General features: G+C 32.0%; 2 protein-coding genes across 3 annotated transcripts; one reads left to right on the forward strand and one right to left on the reverse strand.

Annotated features, from left to right (window-relative positions):
• Positions 1-868: 868 nt before the first annotated feature.
• LOC119606905 lies at positions 869-1,723 on the reverse strand. 2 transcript variants are annotated; one of them, XM_037960567.1, is made up of 3 exons: positions 1,485-1,723; positions 1,211-1,416; positions 869-1,138 (listed from the first exon to the last, which is right to left on the reverse strand). In XM_037960567.1, exons 1-3 carry the CDS (start codon positions 1,549-1,551, stop codon positions 959-961), a joined length of 453 nt encoding a protein of 150 aa, XP_037816495.1. In that variant the 5' UTR covers positions 1,552-1,723; the 3' UTR covers positions 869-958. The 2 variants fall into 2 exon arrangements, with proteins under 2 accessions (XP_037816495.1, XP_037816494.1); XM_037960566.1 differs by having other exon boundaries at positions 869-1,141.
• A 3,240-nt stretch (positions 1,724-4,963) lies between these two features.
• LOC119606902 (fatty acid synthase) lies at positions 4,964-20,590 on the forward strand. Its single transcript, XM_037960563.1, has 4 exons — positions 4,964-5,632; positions 11,678-19,072; positions 19,174-19,317; positions 19,394-20,590. The coding sequence occupies exons 2-4, from the start codon at positions 12,059-12,061 to the stop codon at positions 19,505-19,507; spliced, it is 7,272 nt and encodes a 2,423-aa protein (XP_037816491.1). The 5' UTR covers positions 4,964-5,632; positions 11,678-12,058; the 3' UTR covers positions 19,508-20,590.
• The last annotated feature ends 2,457 nt before the right edge of the window (positions 20,591-23,047 follow it).

Below are 23,047 nucleotides of genomic sequence, written 5' to 3' on the forward strand. Positions count from 1 at the left end.
CTCCCGAGTGGCCTGGTACCCATATGATGTGAAGCTTACATCTGGGGGAGTATTCAGTTAAAGTTTTCTTACAATCCAATACGGTCTTAGATTTAATTCTATCATAGATATAAGTTTTGAATTTGGTAGCACAATTCCCTCAGACATTGTGTGACATTTTATGGAGCCAATATTCAAACAATACTGTAAATTCTGATCTAAATAAAAATGTAATGCAAACATTTGGTATACGAACTTGACAATATCCATTTTTAGTGATTTTCCTTTTTTTGTTTTGAAAACAATTTTTTTTTTATTGTTTAAAAAAAAAGAACTTTTCTATATACCCAGTTACATTTATTTATTTATTATAAAAATTCCTTAAAAAATAAACTAAAAACACGCGTCTTTTGGATGGACTTTATGTCTGACCAATTTACATGCAAACAAACTGTACATAACGAAAATACTAAATTACCTTATTATGCGAACAAACAAATTAATTTTATTTGGATTTTAATTAAATTTTAATTTTATACCCAATTCAAGGTAAACATATCCATGAAAATGAACGTATAGTGACAAAATTTAAAAAAAGAAAATAATTAGCTATAGCGAAATAATGCTCGTTGAGTGACGTAGCAAATGTCGTGTATATAACATAAATCCGCTTGTTATACATACTCTTTCGAATTTCGCTATCCGGCCCTTACCCTTGCCGCCAATAAAATTTTAGGTGGATAACGAAGTCTTCAAAATTAAAGCAATAGGTAAGGTAAATTGCTAAAATTTGTTTGCAAAATAAATTTCGTATCTAATTAGTCAATAACCCTCCACGTTTCTTTACCTGTAGAATACAAAATGAATAAAAGAGAAAAACAAAAACAGATATGTATAAAACATAAGTACATTAGCAATTTTATTATAAAAAAAATTTGTTTTAACAACATTTATTACGATATTTTAGAAAGACATTTACTTAACGACGTCTAGAACGAGAACGACGTCTACCACTACGTCTACGACGACGACTTCGTGAAATTCTTCTAGATCGGCGGCCATGTGGTATCATGGCTGGTCGTACAGTATGTGTACGTCTGGGTTGCATAATAAAGTTTTCCGATTCATCTGTGGGTGATAAAATAGGTTTGACTGCACTCTTCTTAACAAAAACAAAAGAACACAATTACAAAACATGTTTGCTAAAATTAAAAACAAATATTATGTTTACCTTTTTTCCTGCTGCTGCACCCTTAGCACTTTTACTTAGATTAAATGGCACCCTTATTAGATCGTCTGTTAGTGTTATTATACCCAAATTTCGGCCCACATCTAAAGCACTTTCCAAGGCATTTTCAACATTGCCATATTGTTGTTTCAAGTTGTGAGAGGACAAAACATAACCAATTTCTTCACAAAGATTTTCATAGGTATCACCTGAAAAAGTTTTACAAAATTATAAAAAACTACATAAAAATCTGTGTTCTATAAAAAAATCAACTTACATAATTCAGGTTTTTGACTGAGACTTTCTAAAATATGCGGTAATAGCACTGAATTTGTATTATCCATGGTTTTGTTTATATAATTTACTTCAAATCGTTTATTTAAGATTTTTACTTTATAAAGGTCAAAAAATGGCACAATTAATTTATTTTAATATTTTCCACAGCAATTAATAATTTTTATGTGTCTCACTGAAAAAAATTATGTATAATTGACAAAACAATAAAAAACAAAAAAATCAAAAGTATTTTGATGAAAACGTATATTTTATTTTTTTAATTTACAAAGTTTATTTTTGTTAAAGTAGATAATGAAAGGTGGAATCTTCCACGATTTAAGAACGGCAGATGAATTCAAAGTCATCATCAGATGTATTTAAAAATTGAACAAAGTCTAATATTTTGCAGTGTGTTTAAAATTGGAATTTTGTCTAGACTTTGTTTAATACTCTTGCGAATTAAAATTTCTAAGATTATTTTCAAACTTTAATAGTTAAAGAGCGAAATTCATTATACATAATGCTATTTGGTAAAACTAAATCCCTTTCCCTTCAATAATTTCTTAAATAAATTGTTATTGTTTTTTAAGTTCGAAATTTTAAATTGTAAGAAATGGGTCCCAAATAAAATTATCTGTTTATGAATCCCCATCATTAAAATATTTAAAAAGCTTTAAAAAGATTTATCAAATTTTAGGTTTTTTAAGAATAGTCATGACTAAGTATTTTTTAACAATTTTAAATTATTTTTGAAAATTACTTTGAATTTTCGAAAATAATATTGTTAAATTATCAGGGGTTTTTGTCGCTAAAGTTTTAATCAAAATAATTTAAAAAAATAAGTTCGCATATAAGGTTTTCCCTTAAACAAGTTAAATTATTAATACATTTATTATAGGTCAATAAAAATACTATAGTTGAGACTTCAAACTAATCAGACTGGTAGGCTTTAGCCGTAAAAATTTTAAATCAAATCAATATATGATGATAATAAATTATAGCAAATAAATTGCCAATAACATATAAACATTATTCGAATAAAAGTCTTGTAGCTTTATATATAAGAAACGAATTTGATTTGGAAAGATATTCAGAAATCTTAGCTTGATATACATACATATTCTTGTATCTAATACCTTTGTGAAATTGTTTAAAATCTAACATTTCAGTTGCCACCCTAATCGTTTATAATTAAATCAATTTAAACTAACACGACATTTTTTAATTTATTTTTAAATTAAATTTTAATGAAAAATAAGGAAATATTTAGTTTATGTTAGTAAATTGAATACCATCGGAGGTCTGAGGGCAATAACTTCTCAAAATAAAAATACATATTGAGAACAACTTGGTTAATATACATACCTGTTTGTATAAACTTTACACTGATCAAAATCAGACTCGACAAGGGTCCAGGAGGTCTATCTATCTATCTATCTATCTATCTATCTATCTATCTATCTATCTATCTATCTATCTATCTATCTATCTATCTATCTATCTATCTATCTATCTATCTATCTATCTATCTATCTATCTATCTATCTATCTATCTATCTATCTATCTATCTATCTATCTATCTATCTATCTATCTATCTATCTATCTATCTATCTATCTATCTATCTATCTATCTATTTATCTATTATTTCCAGTAACGCGAGCTAGTTGCGTAAATGAACACACTAACAATTAAAAGCTGCTTTCTCTAAGGCTCCATTACCTATGAATATTGCCATGGACTTCTTTTATACCTTTTTAGTCTTTCATTTTCAATTGTTATTGTTATGTATTACAACTCCTACTAACAAGTTCCTTATTTTTCTAATGAAGTCAAATTGCACTTGCACTTAAATGTCCATATTTAACGTACATATGGGCAATTCCATGAAAAAATAAAACCCTTATAACTTTTGCATTTTTCAAGATAATTCAACAAAATTTGGTATATGATCTTTTGTAGCACCAAAGACGAAGACTTTTGAAAATTTTTTAAATCGGTCTATTTTAACACCTCGCGCCCATACAAACGGACCCGCAAATATCTACTTTTAGCTCATAATTCTGTTAATTATAATACTTTAATATACCCTTCCAAAATCGGCAGATCTAAAATGTATATAAGCCTAAACCATTATGCCGATTTTATAACGATTGGACCTCATTTGACCCTAGTTCCTAGTTTAATTTCAGAAAAACACTTAAACGTTTATAACTCACTTATAAGCACTAGTATTATGATAAAATTTGGCACAAATAAGTTTTATATGAATAAAAATCCCACCCCAAAATTTCGTTCATATTTGACCCTAGTCGCCATATAACTTCTGTTTTTTATTTTTATCTATAAATTGCTTAAACATGTATATAGTAGGTCGGTCATGTCCGACTGCACTTTCCTACTCCTTTATATTTGTTGAGGTGTGTGTATGCATATATTTCCAAAATATATATGGGATGATTCCTTTTGCAAACATAGTATTCTCTGAATGGAGCAGAATGTCAATATTGTTTTTCCAAATACTCCCATTTGTACCAAATCTACACCACTCTGAAGGTGTACGAACGTCACATACAATCGTATGGAATTGCCCATATGTAGGTATTTTTCTTGACAGGATTTTTGATTGCCTGATATACATAATTGAATAAGTGTCTTGGAAACACAGAAAAATCAAAATCAGTAAAAGAATTCAAGAATAAAAGTTATTTAGAACGTTGCAAAATGTTTGTCTTTTTCTTTTAAAAATTTTAGTTTCCATTACTTTAACACAAGTATCCATTACTTTAACACAAGTATCCATCCACACATATTTAGTTATAAGTAGTTTATACTAGTTGTTGTTTTATTTTATTATTTCAAAAAAAGTCACACTTTTTTGTTGATAAAATATATTCATATTTCTATTATGCGACGTCTCTGTGTAATTTGTAAATAATTTTAAACAATTTGTAACGGCAACAAGCCGTCTTTCCTATTCTCTCTCTTTCTCTTATTATTGTTATTATTTTTGCATATGTTTTTTTTTTTTTTTTGCATGATTTTATGAGTTCTCTTCTTTACATAGTTTTTTTCCACACACTTTCTTTAACGCTCTCTGTGGCGTGTGTCTGTGCGTTTCAATTCCACTTGTCTCGTTTAAAAACAACAAAACTTTTTTTGTGTAAAAAAGCACAAACACATACTCATGCACACATAAACTTTCATGTCGCCTGATGTGTGTTTTTTTTAATATCGAGGCGGTTTTTGTTGTTGCTTTTGCTACAATTCCTTTTCATTTCAAACATCATCACATCATCTGTTGTTGCAGTTTTTTTTTTGTTGTTGTGTGTTGTGTACAATTGTTTTGGTGTTGTAGCTTTTCTCGTATTTTACTTCTGCTGCTGCTTCTTCTTCTGGTTTAGCGTAGTGGTGACACGACACAATGTTCTGTTCCAAATAGATTTTCAGACCAATTTTATAGTGGGTTAAATGAGCGCTAGCAGTGGCAATTTTATATTAGTCTTCATTGACAGTTCAAAACGAATAGACGTTTAGTAAATTCTGAGGATCTAACTAAAAATATTTCCTAAATCGCTATTCATATTTTGAAGCTGAAGTTCTTTGAGGACATTTATTATTATTATAAAAAATATTAATTTCCATAAAACAAAAACGGATTTTGTACAACAAAATAATTATTAATATTTGAATGATTTAACATAAACATAATAAAAAAGTAACGGAATTTTTGAGAAAAAAACCGCTACTAGAAAATTAAAAACAAAATAAAAGTGTTAAAACAAAAAAAGAAATTAAAAAGAAAAACCAAAATAAGTGAATAAATAAAATCACAAAACAAACTCTGAAAATTACAAAAATTTCAATTAAAAAAACAAAGAAAATTTCAAAATCAATAAAATTTTGAAATTTAACCCACGTCATAAAAACGAACAAATCTTGTTGGAAGTTTATATTGTTAAATTAACTAACTGAACCTTGTGCTTTACTTTACTGGACCTACGGTATAGCACTCTTTAGTTAGTTTTTTTCCTGCTTAATACTACAACAATAAAAAGTTAAACAACCCCCCAAAAAAAGCCCTAAAAGGACTTGGTTAACCAATAACAACAGCAACAAGAAATTTTATAAAAGTCGCCTGATTTTAAGGTATGTATTCATTTTTTTATATAGTATGTATACATATGTGTGTGTGAAAGTGTTTGTGCCTTAGCTTCCGTGTATATGGATGGATGTTTATGGTTTTGCCTTAGAGTAGCTCCTTTGAGTAAAACATCTGATATATTATGACATTTAGGTGTGTCCTTGCAAAAAAAAGAAAAACTTATACATACAAATAATTAAAATTGTGTACTTTAGCAAATTGACCGGTAAAAGTCAATATTTGTTAAGGATCCTTTAGAACAATTTTCTTAAAAGTTTGATATAGAAAACAAACTTTTTCGTTTAAATAAATACCAATAACGTCAACTTTCTTGTAATTTCTAGTAAATTCGTTTTCCAATTACAATTTAATGTATTTTTTTTTTCTCGATTAATCAATAGAATTGTAACTAATTTATTGTGGTTGGTATTGAAACGTTTGGTTTGTCTTTTTGTTTGGCTAATAGTAGAAGAGGGAGGAGGTCTTTTACCATGGTTTCTATATAAATTTCATTAAAGGAAAAAATCGATTTCTTATTTTCTTTGTAAATTTGAGACTTGGTCAAGTTTAAAAAAAAATTAAAATAAAAAGTTTTTATTAGTTTGACTCCTTAATTTGAAAAACTTTACTTACATTTTTAAAGAAATTTTATCATAATAGGTACCTTTTTAGAAAAAAGTATTATGATGATTTTGCGAATGACAGTACAATAGTGTTTGAAACAAATGTTAAGGACATTATGTCAATTTTATTACAATTTTTGCTTTCAAAACAATTCAATATAATGTTTGAATCCAAATTATATAGGTATATTTTCAAATAATTTTTACTTTTTAACTAAATGATTTCAAATTTAGCACTTCATAAAACTAATTTTAAATAAAAATATCTTTAAAATCTTTTCAAAAATCCTTTAAAATTCAAAGTTTTTCTAATATAGAAGATTTTTGATAAAATCTACTTATTTTGATTACCCTGTTTAAATATAAACATTTAAAATTAAAAACTTTTTGCTACTTCCTAATCAGAAAATTTTTATTAAATAACTAATAAATAATCTTAATCATTTCAAATTTTACTTAAAGTACACTCAAAAAAACTCGTGTGCTAATAGACCCCCAGCATGGATAGATAATTGAAACGTACAATTCCACTACAATAGGTTTTATTGACTTCTATAAACATAACATCTATCTAATCTTTTAAAATTTCTTAAAATTATTTGTTTTTGTTTTAGAAATTTCCACTTTTGTGTTATTTTATTTAAAACTTTTTAAAAAGGCGAAATATTATAAAGGAATTTAGCAAAGTTAAAAATTTTTAATAAATATTTATACCTGTTATTATACGTTTTTTTAAATATAAAATTAATAAACATTACACGTTGCGATGCCTTTTTTTTTTAAATAATTATAATAAAAATATAACAACAACCATAAATCAAGTCAAAATTGTACATAAATTGTTAATGATTTCAATCTTATCAGTATTTTTTTTACAAAATTTTTAGTGGAAAAATATTTAAAAGATTATTTTATTTAATAAAGATTTTAACAGAGAATACAAAGAAATTAAATACTTCATAGTTTTTAAATATAAAAAAACTTTAAATATCACAGAAAGTCTTCTTTTTCCCTTAAAGATAATGAGTTCCAATTTGAAAAAAAAATATTGGTTTTAATTGTATTTCATTTATATTTCTTACATTCTTCATTTTATTTGCAACCCTAACTAATTTCAATTATATTCTTATTACCATAAACTTTTAAGGTTTCTTTATTGCATTTCTGTTTTTTTTTTAATAGATTTTTTCCGATTTATAGGACTTCTTGAATCAAAAATAAAACTAATTAATAATGAAAAAGCTAACCACCAAAGGATGCCTTATACATTTCTTTAATTAATTTATAGATATCTTTTGACAATTATACAACAATTTCACTATAACCACTACTTATTCGAATAACTACGTATTAATCAATATTCAAAACTTCAAAAATACTAGCTATTATATTAAAGGTGGCGTGATTTTAAATGGTGATGCTTATTTAAAAGAGAAATTGCAAAAAAAAGTATTTCAAAATATTTTACTTTTAAATTTTTTATAAAACTAACTGAAAATAAGCGAAGCTATAAAGCCATTGAACTTTTGTTTTTTGTTTTGTTTTAAACTTTAAATAGTTTACGAAGATGATAAAATAAAACTAACGAAAATTAGGTATAAAAGAAAGAGTGGAAAAGAAATTTTAAAAATAATAACATTTTGGCCATAAAAATTTAAATAGTTTATGCAAACTGTAAACAACTTAGAAATGACGAATGAATTTGTTATGATTTACAGAGAAATTTTAAACCTTTGTAGGAAAACTTTAGAACACACAGAAAAAAATAATTCATAACTGTAATGAATTTTGTAATAAATATGTAGTATGATTTGTTTACAGACCATTTTCTTCATTATGTATAAGAAAAGTTCATAAATATTAAAGCAGCGGTTATAATCCCTCCAAAATAATTATTTTTTTTTTTACTTTTTGCTACCAACCGATCCTCTTGACTTTATATTCTAGTCAATTTGCTTCAAAGGCCAATCTACACCCCCCATTCCCTATATCGCGTGGCTAATAACATTTATACATGGTTGCTAACCAATATTGTTAGAATTTTTACAAAATTTCTCTATTAAAAAAGCAACAAATCGCCCACAATTTGTATACCTCTGTATTTGCTTTAGAATACTATCACCTCATCAGATTTAAGTTTTTTTCTTTTATATTTTGAAAAATCATACGATCTTTTCTAGTTTGCAAAAATATTACGCTCTCTACATTAGTATTACTTCTCTTTTTAAACTTGAACTCTCGAAAATAAACAAAACATTTTTATTTAGAAAGAAATGTGAGAAAAAAAATAACAAGAAAAAACATGTGCTAGCATATACATCTGTATGTACATCCAACCATATATATATATGTATGTATATAGTAATAAATATGTAGAGTAACCGCAAACAAAAGTTTGCATACATATAATTTGTGCGATCGTACGATTTGTGTCAATCACGCTCCAAACGTATGTACACTACACTGGCCTGGTCTCGTTTATTTTAAACATTTTTGTCTATTTGACAAGATAAATACAAGATTTTGTTTAATGTTATTCCTAATTTAGTACAATATTATTTAATTTGCTTTCTTTTACTTGTTTTTTTGTTTTTTTTTTTTCTTTGTAATTTCTAATGTTAAAGTTTAATTAATTTATGTAAATCAATCCGCCAGACATTCACTTGTCATTTTGTATTGTATACTTTTTATATTTTTTATTTTTGTTGCCTGAATTTAAAATTTTGAATTAATTAATGCCATACATTTGAACTTCATGTTAAAATGTTATGCGTCATTTTGTTATTCTAATAAAAATTAATAAACATTTATTTTATTGGGAATAAATTTTCCTTTTCTGTTTTTGTTTTGTATGTGCATTAATATTGTAGTTGACTTGTTTAGGTCTTTAATGCCGCTTGGTAATTCCTTTAATATATTCATTCACGTTGTATAAAACGAAAGATATTTTTTTTATTTATTAAAAATTCTTTTTTATAAATTTTTTGTTGTGTTTTTTTGCTTATCATGACGTAATATTAATATCGCCTGATATGCCGGCAAAAAAAAAACCAAAAAGAAAAAATTCTAAACGTGTTTGCCCCTCGGGTAATTTGATAAAAAGTATATTTATTTATTTTGCTTTTGTTTTAACATATGTACTTTCAAAACCGTGGCTAGAAAATAAAGTAGAATTTGAAAATTTTAATTAAATTTAACTCATTAATTTAAACAAATATTTTCCGTCTTGGAAAATAAATATTTGAGATATATGTAAATTAAAATCTAAGACCGAAAATATGATTTCCCAAAATTTCTTTAAAAATTCCCAAATTCTCTTGATCAGCATTATTTCGCAAAAATTCTTTACAAAATTTAATTTCTAATAATTTAACAATGTATTTTTTTTTTTTTTTTTTTTTTTTGAAGATATTGTTAAAAAAATTTTAGAATTATTAGTGTCTAACTTTATAAATAAAAATTTGCCCTTCCTGATCCTATATACATTTTACATTATTATTAAATAAAATATTTACATTTAAAAATAAACTTAATTAATTTGCGTGTTTAGCAATATAAATTAATATAAAAGAATTTGAATTTTTATTAAAGCATTTGAAAGTAATAAATTAATAAAAATTTTAATTAAAACGCTGTAAAAAGTTTAAAAAAATTAATGAAATTATAAACAAATTATACCTACACAGCAATAATAAATTCATAAAAAACTCTCTTTTAACTTTCTCTCTTTCTAAACAACTCTTCTCTTTTCATAATGTTTACATTAATATTGATTATCACTTGGGCATAAATAACTGTTTGATCAAGAGGTGTCATCACCATTTTTATTATTATTATTATTATTATCGTTTTGTATGTATTTGTATGGGTATTTATTAATCATACGAGGGGTTTCTTTTCCATTTAACTCACATTGAACTTGAAAATATTTAATAATCACGCCACCTTATCTCTCACTATTTTGATTTGTGTTTTGGATTTTTTTGCAAGAGAAATTTACAAAAAAAAAAAAAAAAAAAACAATAACTGTATAAATATAGAATCATAAGTGTGTGTCTCTATATAATTATATAGTATGAGCAATTGGTAACACATAGATGTTAAAATTGTTTATAAATCTGATTAGTAAATTTAAAGTTTTTTCTAAGGAAATAATATTCAAATATACTATCACTACTTATCACAAAAAATATAATTTGTTTAAAAAATATGTAGTTGTTTTTTTCCTTGATAACGTATCTATGACTGTATTAAATTTAATAAATTTTCCATAAAATTTTCTTAACAACAATTTAACTCAAGTCAAGATGAAGTAAGAATATGAATAATAAGTTGTAAGTTAAATATTTCGTATTAACTTATTTTTTAAGAACGACGTGTAGATACTAAATATATGTATATAAATATATGTACCTATTTGTTTATTTTATTATTCAAAAAATATTAGTTTGATTCTTTTAGGACAGATTTTTGTGCTGAAGAACACTAATTCATAGTCAGATTAGTTAATATTCTAATAAAACAGAAAAAACTACCTATTTGTTATCAAAACTATGGATGTTTTATAAAAAAGAAGAAGACAGCTTTAAATGTAAACTAAAAATAATGCAGAAACAAGGATATTGTAGAGTACTTTTAAGTCGTATATGACTTAACGCCCACTTTATCTCATTATTTTTTTTTCTGCACAAATTATTTTGCAAAAACAAATTGTACCGGCATCATTTACAAACTAAAAATCATGCCATACAAATTTGCCACTACATCATCAACTACAATACTAAACCTACAACAATACAATAGTATTACAACTACAACATAATATCCGTCCGCACTCGTTCATATCTACATATTAATGTATGTACAAATATACATACTTTTACATGCATACAAATGTATGTATACAAAGATATAAAGAAAGCCATAACATTGAAGTTAGCCCAAAAATCACCTGATTTTCACAATGTATACTAACGTTTCAATTCCAACTACTTCAAACAAAACAAAAAAGCACAGAAAAGAAAAATAAACAAAAACAATAGAGACAAAACATAACAACGGTTTCAAAATAGTAGTAGCAAACAGAAACAAAACAAAATGAACTAAAAATTTGCTAACTAAGAGTTTTTTTAGCAATAAAAATACTCTCTTAAATTCTTGGCAAAACAATAAAAGAGCAAAAAGCTTTTACATTAACCCATTTAACAATGCTAAAATATATTTAAAACCCAAAACAACTGTTAGTCCTTAATAGTTAACATAAAAGCTTTTTTTAATTAATTAGCAAACAATTTAGTTTAAAAATAATACAAAAAATCAATAATTATCACAAAACACACGCACGCACACTTTATCGCCCCCCTTTATATCTCTATAAATTAAAACTAAAATCTCAATTAATAATTCCTTATTTTCTTTAACTTTCAGGTTTCTTTCAAACTGTTGAAATCCGAGAATAAAATTCATTCTTTACAAACTGTTCACCAAACGCAACAACATTCAGTCAATAATCAAAATAACGTTAATTCATCATCATCGCCATCATTGCAAAAATCTGCTAACAAAGGCAAATCAGCAAATCGTCGTAAAAAGAGACGTAATAAACAGCAACGCAATTCAACGCCCACGCAACAAGATATCCCCCAACAACAGCAACAACAAGAACATATCGTCGAAACTGATCAGATAGTAGTGGTTAATAAGGAAACTGTAAAAAGTAACTCAAACCACAACGCATTCATCAACGCTATAAATTCTAATTCTATTGCAAATTCAAACGCCCATACTAACAATCAAGAAATCAACAATATGCCTGCCCGTTTTGCTGATGGTGTTATAAATGAAAACGAGGGCCGTAATGTTCCCCATGACCTACAGGGACGTTTCGGTGCTCGTTCAAGCGGTGCCATGACAACCAGTGATGTTGCTATTACTGGTTTCTCTGGCCGTTTGCCCGAAAGTTCCAACATCGAAGAGTTCAAGAAGAATCTGTTCGAAGGTGTCGATATGGTAAATGATGATCCCAGAAGATGGGAAAAGGGTTTGTACGGTTTACCCGATCGTATTGGTAAAATCAAGGATGAAGATTTGGAACATTTCGATCAACAATTCTTTAGTGTGCATCAAAAGCAAGCCGAATGTATGGATCCCCAAATGAGAATGTTATTGGAGTGTACTTATGAGGCTATTATAGATTCCGGTGTAAATCCTTCTGAAATTAGAGGCTCCCGCACTGGTGTGTATGTTGGTGTTTCGGCTTCGGAAACCGAACAATACTGGACTGCCGATCAAGATCGTGTCAATGGTTATGGTTTGACTGGTTGCGCCAGAGCTATGTTCGCCAATCGTGTTTCCTACACTTTTGACTTTAAAGGACCCAGTTACAGTGTTGACACTGCTTGCTCCAGTTCTTTGTATGCCTTGGAACAGGCCTTCTCTGATATGCGAGATGGCAAATGTGATTCAGCTGTCGTTGCCGGTTTGGGTGTTATTTTGAAACCCACCATGTCTCTGCAATTCAAGCGTCTTAACATGTTGAGTCCTGATGGCATGTGCAAAGCCTTCGATGAGTCTGGTAATGGCTATGTAAGATCCGATGGCTGTGTGGTCATCTTCTTGCAAAAGGTCAGTCAATCCAAACGTGTTTATGCCACCGTCTTGAATGTACGTACCAACACTGATGGTTACAAAGAACAGGGTATCACTTATCCCGATGGTAAGATGCAAAATCGTTTGATTAGAGAAACCTATGAAGAAATCAACTTGGACCCCAACGATGTCGTCTATGTTGAAGCTCACGGTACTGGTACCAAAGTGGGTGACCCTCAAGAAGTCAACTCCATTACCGACTTCTTCTGCAAGAACCGTAAGACTCCCTTGCTCATTGGTTCAGTAAAATCTAACATGGGTCACTCTGAACCCGCATCAGGTGTTTGCTCCATTGCCAAGGTATTGATTGCCATGGAAGAAGGTGTTATTCCAGCCAATTTACATTACAAAAACCCCAATCCTGATCTATACGGTTTAATGGATGGCCGTTTGAAGGTAGTTGACAAAAATCTTCCCTGGGAAGGCGGTATTGTTGGTATCAACTCGTTCGGTTTTGGCGGTGCCAATGCCCATGTTATCTTAAAATCCAATCCCAAACCCAAGGCCATTACTCCCACTGTTGGACCTCCAAAGATGGTCGTTTGCTCCGGTCGCACTTTTGATGCTGTTCAAGAGCTTTTGGAAGATGCTACTGCCCACAGAGATGACGATGAATACTTGGCTTTGATCAACGACATCCACTCCAAGAACATTCCTCTCCACTACTACCGTGGTTATTGCGTCATGGACACCAAGGGTTCCTTGCAACGTGAGGTTGTGGAGTTCAATGATGAAAACCGCCCCATTTGGTACATTTACTCCGGTATGGGCAGTCAATGGGCCAGTATGGCTAAGGATCTTATGCAATTCGAAGTTTTTGCCAATTCTGTTCATCGCTGCGCTGAAGCTTTAAGACCAGAAGGCATTGACTTGGTCGATGTTTTGACCAGATCAACTGAACAAAGTTTCGATAACATTTTGAACTCTTTCATTTCGATTGCTGCCATGCAGGTTGCTTTAACCGATTTGCTTGCTTCTCTCAACATCAAGCCTGATGGCATTGTTGGTCACTCCGTAGGTGAATTGGGTTGTGCTTATGCCGATGGCTGCTTTACTCCAGAACAGACTGTTTTGGCTGCTTACTGGAGAGGTAAAAGCATTCAAGATACTAAATTGCCCAGCGGCAAAATGGCTGCTATTGGTTTGGACTGGGAAGAAGCCCACAAACGTATGCCTGCCGATTGTTTCCCCGTCTGCCACAACAGTGGTGATAACTGCACCATTTCTGGTCCTGATGCCTCGATTGACGCTTTGGTAGCCCAACTCTCCTCTGAAGGTATCTTTGCTAAGGCCGTCAAATCATCCGGTTATGCTTTCCACAGCAAATACATTGCTGATGCCGGACCAAAATTGCGCAAGAGCTTGGAGAAAATCATTCCCAATGCCAAGAACCGTACTAGCAGATGGATTAGTACCAGTATTCCCGAATCTGCCTGGAATACCCCCGTAGCTAAACAATCATCGGCTGCTTATCATGTGAACAACTTACTTTCGCCTGTTTTGTTCCACGAGGCTTTGCAACATATTCCCAAGAATGCTATTGCTGTTGAAATTGCTCCCACTGGTTTATTGCAAGCCATTCTCAAGAGAGCTTTGGGCCCCGATGCCACCAATGTCAGCTTGGTGAAACGTGGTCATGAGAACAATGTTGAATTCTTGTTGATGAACATTGGTAAAATCTATGCTGCTGGTGCTCAACCTCAAGTTTTGACTTTGTTCAAACCCATTACTTATCCTGTTGGTCGTGGTACACCTATGTTGAACTCCAAGGTTGGCTGGGATCATTCGCAAAAATGGATTGTTCCCAAATACGGCAAAGAAACAACTTCTGGTGAAACCGTCATCGAAATCAATTTGGGCAAAGAAGAGGACGCTTTCTTGGCTGGTCACACCATTGATGGTAGAATTTTGTTCCCTGCTACTGGTTACATGACTTTGGCCTGGATGACCTTCGCCAAGATGAAGGGTATGGAATATCAAAAGTGCCCCGTCGTTATGGAGAATGTCGTATTCCACAGAGCTACCATTCTTAACAAGGAAGGTGTGGTCAAATTCGGCCTGAACTTCTTCGATGGCACTGGCAACTTTGAAATCTGCGAGGGTGGCAGTTTAGCTGTTTCCGGTAAGATTTCCATTCCCGATGATATTGAGAGAGAAGAATTGCCTTTGGATGCTTTGCCAGCCAGCACTTTGGGCAAAGAATTGAACACTAACGATGTGTACAAGGAGTTGAGACTTCGTGGCTATGATTACTCTGGCATTTTCAGAGGTATTGTTAAATCCGATACTGTTGCCAATGCTGGTCAATTGCAATGGGTTGGCAACTGGATCAGTTTCATGGATACCATGCTACAATTCAGCATCTTGAGCAAGAACTTGAGAGAATTATACTTGCCTACTCGTATTGAAAAGGCCGTCCTTAATCCAGCCAAGCATTTGGAAGAGATGTCCAAACTATCCGAAGAATTCTTAACTCAGAATGGTGTGCCCGTGTATATGTATGGCGATATCAATGTCATCAAGAGTGCTGGTGTTGAAATGAGAGGTTTGAAGGCCTCTTTGGCTTCCAAGAGACCTGGAACCCAAAATCCACCCACTTTGGAACGTTACACCTTCGTGCCCAATGTTAACCACGCTGAATTGCACGAAAACTCTGAGAAATCCCGCTTGCAAGCCTTGACTGTGGCTCTTCACACACTCATTGAAAACTCTCAGGGTGCCATTAAAATCAAGGGTGTAGAATTGGCTAATGGCCGCAACCCCGATGTCTTATTGGCCGCTAAATTGTTACAAATTATTGAGGGAGAACCCACTATCACCGCCGATGTCGCTGTAGCCACCTATAACAACAACGAGGAGACTATTGCCTCAGCTCTAGGTGCCGAATCTGGTGTACGCATTATATCCAAAAATATTCTTCAAGAACCGGTAGAGCAGAACTGTCATTTCCTTTATGCTTTGGATGTTTTGTCGAGACCTGATACCATGATTTTGGAGAACAGTAAAGCCACCATTAAAGATAACGGCTTCCTTATCTTTGAAGAATCTACAACATCATACGACAAGTCTGGCCGTGAATTATTAAAGAAATCTGGTTTGACCGTTGTAACTGAACAAGTCATTGGAGGCTCCAGAGTTTTAGTTATGGCTCGTAAACCCGTCGACTTGAAACAAAGAGAAGCTGTCGTCGTACAAGTCACCGAAACCAACTTCAACTGGTTAGATGACCTTAAAGAAGCCTTGGCTAAGGCCGCCGAAATTGAACGTTACGTCTATGTTGTGTGCCAAGGAGAAGAACTATTCGGTGCTGTTGGTTTCATGAACTGCATTAAGAATGAAAATGGTGGAAAATTGGCCCGCATGGTCTTTATTCAAGATAAGAACGCTGAAAAGTTCTCGCTCACCAGCAAATTCTATGCCGAACAATTGTCCAAGGATCTTATTAACAACGTTTTGAAGAACTCCACTTGGGGCACATTCCGTCACTTGAAATTGGAGACTGATGTGGCCACTTTGCAAGTTGAGCATGCTTATGTCAATGCCTTAACCAAGGGTGATCTTGCTTCCTTGAAATGGATTGAAGCTCCTCAAATGAACACCTCTTTGTTGGATGATAATTCAGAATTGTGCACTGTTTACTATGCTCCCATTAACTTCCGTGACGTCATGTTGTCCTCTGGCAAACTTTCAGCTGATGCTTTGCCCGGTGATCTGGCCCAACAGGACTGCGTATTAGGTTTGGAGTTTGCTGGTCGCGATTCTAAGGGTCGCAGAATTATGGCTATGGTACCCGCCAAATCAATGGCTACCACATGTGTTGCCTCCAAGAACATGATGTGGGAGATTCCCGACCACTGGACCATGGAAGAAGCCTCTACTGTACCCTGTGTTTATGCCACCGTCTACTACGCTTTGGTGGTGCGCGGTCAAATGAAGAAGGGTGAAAAGATCTTGATTCACGCCGGCTCTGGTGGTGTTGGCCAATCTGCCATTTCCATTGCTTTACATCATGGTTTGACTGTCTTCACCACTGTTGGCAGCAAGGAAAAGAGAGAATTCTTGAAGAAACGTTTCCCTCAACTTAAGGACAGCCATATTGGCAACTCTCGTGACTGTTCCTTCGAACAAATGATTATGCGTGAGACACAAGGACGTGGTGTAGATTTAGTCTTGAACTCCTTGGCTGAAGAAAAACTTCAAGCTTCCGTACGCTGTTTGGGCTTGAATGGCCGATTCTTGGAAATCGGTAAATTCGATTTGAGCAACAACTCACCTTTGGGCATGTCCGTGTTCCTCAAGAACACCTCATTCCATGGTATTCTCCTGGACAGTGTCATGGAAGGTGAAGAAGCCATGCAGAACCAAGTTGTCTCCTTAGTAGCTGAGGGTATTAAATCTGGTGCCGTCAGACCTTTGCCCACTTCAGTTTTCAACGAACACCAAGTTGAATCCGCCTTCCGTTTCATGGCTTCCGGCAAACACATCGGCAAGGTTGTCGTTAAAGTCAGAGATGAAGAGGATGGTCGTAAAACTGTCAAACCTACAGCTCGTTTGGTTAATGCTATACCCCGTACCTACATGCACCCCGAAAAGAGCTACATCATCGTTGGTGGTTTGGGCGGTTTTGGTCTTGAGCTGACCAACTGGTTGGTTTCCAGAGGTGCCAAATATCTAGTACTCACCTCCAGATCCGGCGTTAAGACTGGTTATCAATCCCTTATGATCAGAAGATGGCAAGATAGAGGTGTCAAGGTTTTGGTTGACACTAGCGATGTTACCAGCGCCAAGGGTTGCCAACAATTGCTAGAGAATGCCAACAATTTGGCTTTAGTTGGTGGTATCTTCAATTTGGCTGCTGTACTCAGAGATGCCTTGCTCGAAGATCAAACTGTTAAGGACTTTGAAACTGTTTGCGAATCAAAGGTACAAGGTACCAAATACTTGGATCAATACTCCAGAAACATGTGCTCCGAACTCGATTACTTTGTTTGCTTCTCCAGTGTGTCCTGCGGTCGTGGTAACATTGGTCAAACTAACTATGGTCTCGCCAACTCCGCCATGGAACGTATCTGTGAGTTGAGACAAGCCAGCGGATTCCCTGGTTTGGCCATACAATGGGGTGCTATTGGTGACACTGGCTTGGTTATTGAAAATCTTGGTGACAATGACACAGTTATTGGTGGAACTTTGCCACAAAGAATGTCCTCATGCCTACAAACTATTGATTTCTTCCTGCAACAACCACACCCTGTCTTGGCCTCCATGGTGGTAGCCGAGAAACGTAAATCCGACCAATCCGGTGGTGTTAGTTTAATTGCCTGTGTTGCCAACATTTTGGGCTTAAGAGACACCAAGAACGTACAAGATTCTGCTTCTTTGGCCGATTTGGGTATGGACTCTTTGATGGGCGCTGAAATCAAACAAACACTTGAGCGTAACTTTGACATTGTAATGGCCCCCGCAGAAATCAGACAATTGACTTTCGGTCAATTGAAACAACTAAGCGGTGGAGAAGGCAGTGATGCTGCAGCTTCACCTGCATCTCCTGTACACAGAACACCTAGCCCAAGTCCATTTGGTGATGGTACTCAAGTGGTATTCACCACAGAACTTATGCCCACTCAACCCATTGTACGTCTACAATCAGCTGCTCCTGCCGACTCTAAGAAACGTCCCTTCTTCGTGGTTTCTCCCATTGAAGGTTTTGCCGATGCTCTCAAGCAATTGGCCTCCCGTTTGGACTGTCCTGTCTATGGTCTGCAATGCACTGCTGAAGCCAATCTTGAATCCATCGATACCTTGGCCGATTTCTACTTGAAACAAATCCGCACTGTCCAACCTAAGGGTCCCTATGCTATTGCTGGTTACTCCTTCGGTGCTTTAGTGGCCTTTGTTATTGTTTTGCATTTGGAGAAGATGAAGGAAAATGCCCAACTTGTTATGTTGGACGGTGCTCCCAAATATGTCAACTGGTATACCACCAACTTCAAGCAACGTTTGAATACTTCCGATGATCAAAATGAAGCTTATGGTTTGGCCTACTTCGGCATGGTTGTAGCCAACATTGATTACAGTTTGGTCGCCAAGGTGTTGTTGAACATTCCCACATGGGAAAGCAAGGTAGCTAAATGTGCAGAAATTGTTGCAGCCGAAATTAACCAGCCCACAGATTTGGTAAGTTTTTTTTTTTTGTAAGAAAACTTTAAATTTCTATGAAAATATTTTGTAAATTAAAAATTTCATGATAATAATTATTATTTATTTATTTATTACAGATTGTACAAGCAGCTACATCGTTCTACAAGAAATTGTATGCCGCCGACAAATACGTGCCCTCCACCAAAGTATCGTGTGATGTTACTCTAGTCAAACCCACTGAAAACTATGCCAAATTAGAAGAAGACTATGGTCTTAATGAGGTAAATATCTATTTGCTATATGCCCATAACAAGTGTGAGCCATTACTTATTGCTTTTCATCTTTCCTCCTTTTTAGGTCTGCCAGAAATCTGTGAATGTTTTGACCGTTGAAGGCAATCACCGTACCTTCTTGGTGGAAGAGAAATCATTGCAAAAGATTGAAAGCATATTGAATAATATTATCAATTAAATCTAAATCAACAAAAACAAAGCCAACAAAATTGGGAAAATTTCTTTATAGGAAATTTTTTCTACAACCTCAAACTTAACGTTAGTTGTTCATCATTTAGCAAACAAAACGCACATTTTATTCATACGTTCATTTTATCTTTCATTTAAGGCATAAACCAAATTTTAGAATATTTGCATTACCACACATAATAATTATGGGTAATTTGCAAATTGTTAACACAAACTAAAACATAAACAAAACAACATCACCTATGTATAATTATATAAAATATTGTTAAAGGAATCGTTCGTTAAAATCGCAAGCAAACAAAAACATAAACAAAATGCACATTAAATGTTCATTTCTAATTTTTGTTTTTGGCACTTAAACACAAATATCTATCTATGTATATCTTACCCTAGTTTAGTAGTCTAACTTCCTTACTATCTAAACTTTTCGTTTAATTTATTAACTACTCTGATGTGTTCTTGTTTAGGTTGTATTTCATGTAGGTCCAATTTTTGTTTACAACTTAAACGACAACTCATCGGTGTTAGATTTAATAAATGAATTTATATTTTCATTATAATATATACCGATTTCTTGGTATATAAACTTTAACAAACACTACACATTCCTTAAACAATCTAACCACCAAACAAACAAACAAAATCTACTATACGTTTAATAATTTTAAGTTTTTTTTTATAATCTACCAAATAATTTAAATTTAATATCGTTTTGTGATTACTTTTAGTTGATTTTTTTTATATTTTTATAGTTTCTCAAAAATCCTTACTAATTTTAAGTTGTTTTTCTTTTTTAATATGTATAATATTTTCTCCACATTTTTGATATATTTTTTTTAAGAAATATTATTTGAAAATGCAAACAAACAAATTTCAACATAAACAAAATAATAACATAATAAATGTATGTATATTTAGATATTTTGCACTAAAAATTTTTAAATTGATATTATTATATATTGTGAAAAAATTATGCAAATAAGTGGATATAATAATATACTATAATATATACGTTTATGTATGTAAAGAAATAATATTCAAAATTGAATTTATTAAAAGAAAAAAAAAAAAAGAATTAATTATAAATGTATACTATATATTTATAGAAATAAAAATAAAGGAAATTAATAAAAAAACATTGTAATTGTTTTTTATTCTCTCACTGACGCATTCAAAGCTCTTACTGCACAAAATTATATTCTTGGAAAATTCGTTGTTATTATTAAATTTTCATTGAACATTTTTTATTAAAAATGAAATTTATCTTCCAAAATTGAAATATTTTCCAAGTACTTGCAAAGTACAAGAAGTAATAAATTTTAAAAGCTTGAAAAGATTAAATGATGAAACAGAACACGATTGTAACTTCAAGAAAAAACGTTGTCACAACGACATAGGCCCATAATTCCTTCAAAAATCGATTTTTTTGGTCGAAAATCTTAAATCGCTTATAACTTTGTTTTAAAACACGTGTAAATTTAAAAATAAGCTTATTTTGTGATCAAAAATCCTTCAAAAATCGATTTTTTTGGTCGAAAATCTTAAATCGCTTATAACTTATTTTGTGATCACCCATATTTTCCTTCAAAAATCGATTTTTTGGTCGAAAATCTTAAATCGCTTATAACTTTGTTAAAACATTGTAATTGTTTTTTATTCTCTCACTGACGCATTCAAAGCTCTTACCGCACAAAAATTATATTCTTGGAAAATTCGTTGTTATTATTAAATTTTCATTGAACATTTTTTATTAAAAATGAAATTTATCTTCCAAAATTGAAATATTTTCCAAGTACTTGCAAAGTACAAGAAGTAATAAATTTTAAAAGCTTGAAAAGATTAAAAGAACACGACTGTAACTTCAAGCAAAAACGTTGTCAAAACGGCATAGGCACATAATTCCTTCAAAAATTGATTTTTTTGGTCGAAAATCTTAAATCGCTTATAACATCGTTAAAACACGTTTAAATTGAAAAATAAGCTTATTTTGTGATCACCCATATTTTCCTTCAAAAATCGATTTTTTTTTGTCAAAATCTTAAATAGCTTATAACTTTGTTAAAACACGTTTAAATTGAAAAATAAGCTTATTTTGTGATCATCCATATTTTCCTTCCAAAATCGATTTTTTGGTCGAAAATCTTAAATCGCTTATAACTTTGTTAAAACACGTTTAAATTGAAAAATAAGCTTATTTTGTAATCACCCATATTTTCCTTCAAAAATCGATTTTTTGGTCGAAAATCTTAAATCGCTTATAACTTCGTTAAAACACGTTTAAATTGAAAAATAAGCTTATTTTGTGATCACCCATATTTTCCTTCAAAAATCGATTTTTTTGGTGGAAAATCTTAAATCGCTTATAACTTTGTTAAAACACGTTTAAATTGAACAAGTAAGAGTGTTATATTCGGCTATGCCGAATCTTATATACCCACCATCAATCCTCGTTTGACTCGAATGAAACTTACTTATGTCGAATTTCATCTATATACTCGTATATTTAGCCCAGTTATAAGCGTTAAAGTAATTTTCTGAAGGGGACCATATATAGGGGGGGGGGGGGGGGGGGGGGTTAGGGTCAATTATGGGTCGATCCTGATAAAATTTGGTAGATAGAATTTGGTTCGTATTAAATTTATTTGTGTCGAATTTCATCGCTACACTCGTATTTTTAAACCATTAATGAGCGTTGCAGTCATTTTCTGGAGGGAATCTTATATAGGGGGGTAGGGTCAATCATGGACCGATAAAAATTTTTTAGATAGATGTTGACTCGTATGAAACTTACTTATGTCGAATTTCATCTATATACTAGTATTTTTAAGCCAGTAATGAGCGTTAAAGTCATTTTCTGAAGGGGACCTTATATGGGGGGTAGGGTCAATTATGGACCGATCCTCATAAAATTTCGCATATTGATTTTGGATCATAAGAAACTTACTTATGTCGAATTTCATCGCTATATTCGTATTTTTAAGCAAGTTATGGCTGTTAAAGCTGCTTTTCGAGGGCCACTTGTATGGGGGCTATCCGAAAACGTGGACCGATATTGCCCATTTTCAATACCAAACAAACCTTACCTATAAGAAATATTTATGTGAAATTTCAACCCTCTAGCTCTTTCCATTCGGACTCTATCGTGCTTTCAACAGACAGACAGACAGACGGACGGACAGACATGGCTAGATCGTCTTAGAATTTAATGAGGACCCAGAATATATATACTTTTGCGGGTCTATGACCAATATTTCTATGTGTTACAAACGGAATGACAAAATCAATATACCCCCCATCTTTTTTGATGGTGGGTATAAAAATAAGCTTATTTTGTGATCACCCATATTTTTCTTCAAAAATCGATTTTTTTGTCAAAATCTTAAATCGCTTATAACTTTGTTAAAACACGTTTAAATTCAAAAATAAGCTTATTTTGTGATCACCCATATTTTGCTTCAAAAATCGATTTTTTTGTCAAAATCTTAAATCGCTTATAACTTCGTTAAAACACGTTTAAATTGAAAAATAA

Source organism: Lucilia sericata, unplaced genomic scaffold (assembly GCF_015586225.1).
Source record: "Lucilia sericata isolate MDLA Ls3-8-SP2 unplaced genomic scaffold, ASM1558622v1 Contig000634F_arrow, whole genome shotgun sequence".
Classification (NCBI taxonomy): Eukaryota; Metazoa; Arthropoda; class Insecta; order Diptera; family Calliphoridae; genus Lucilia; species Lucilia sericata.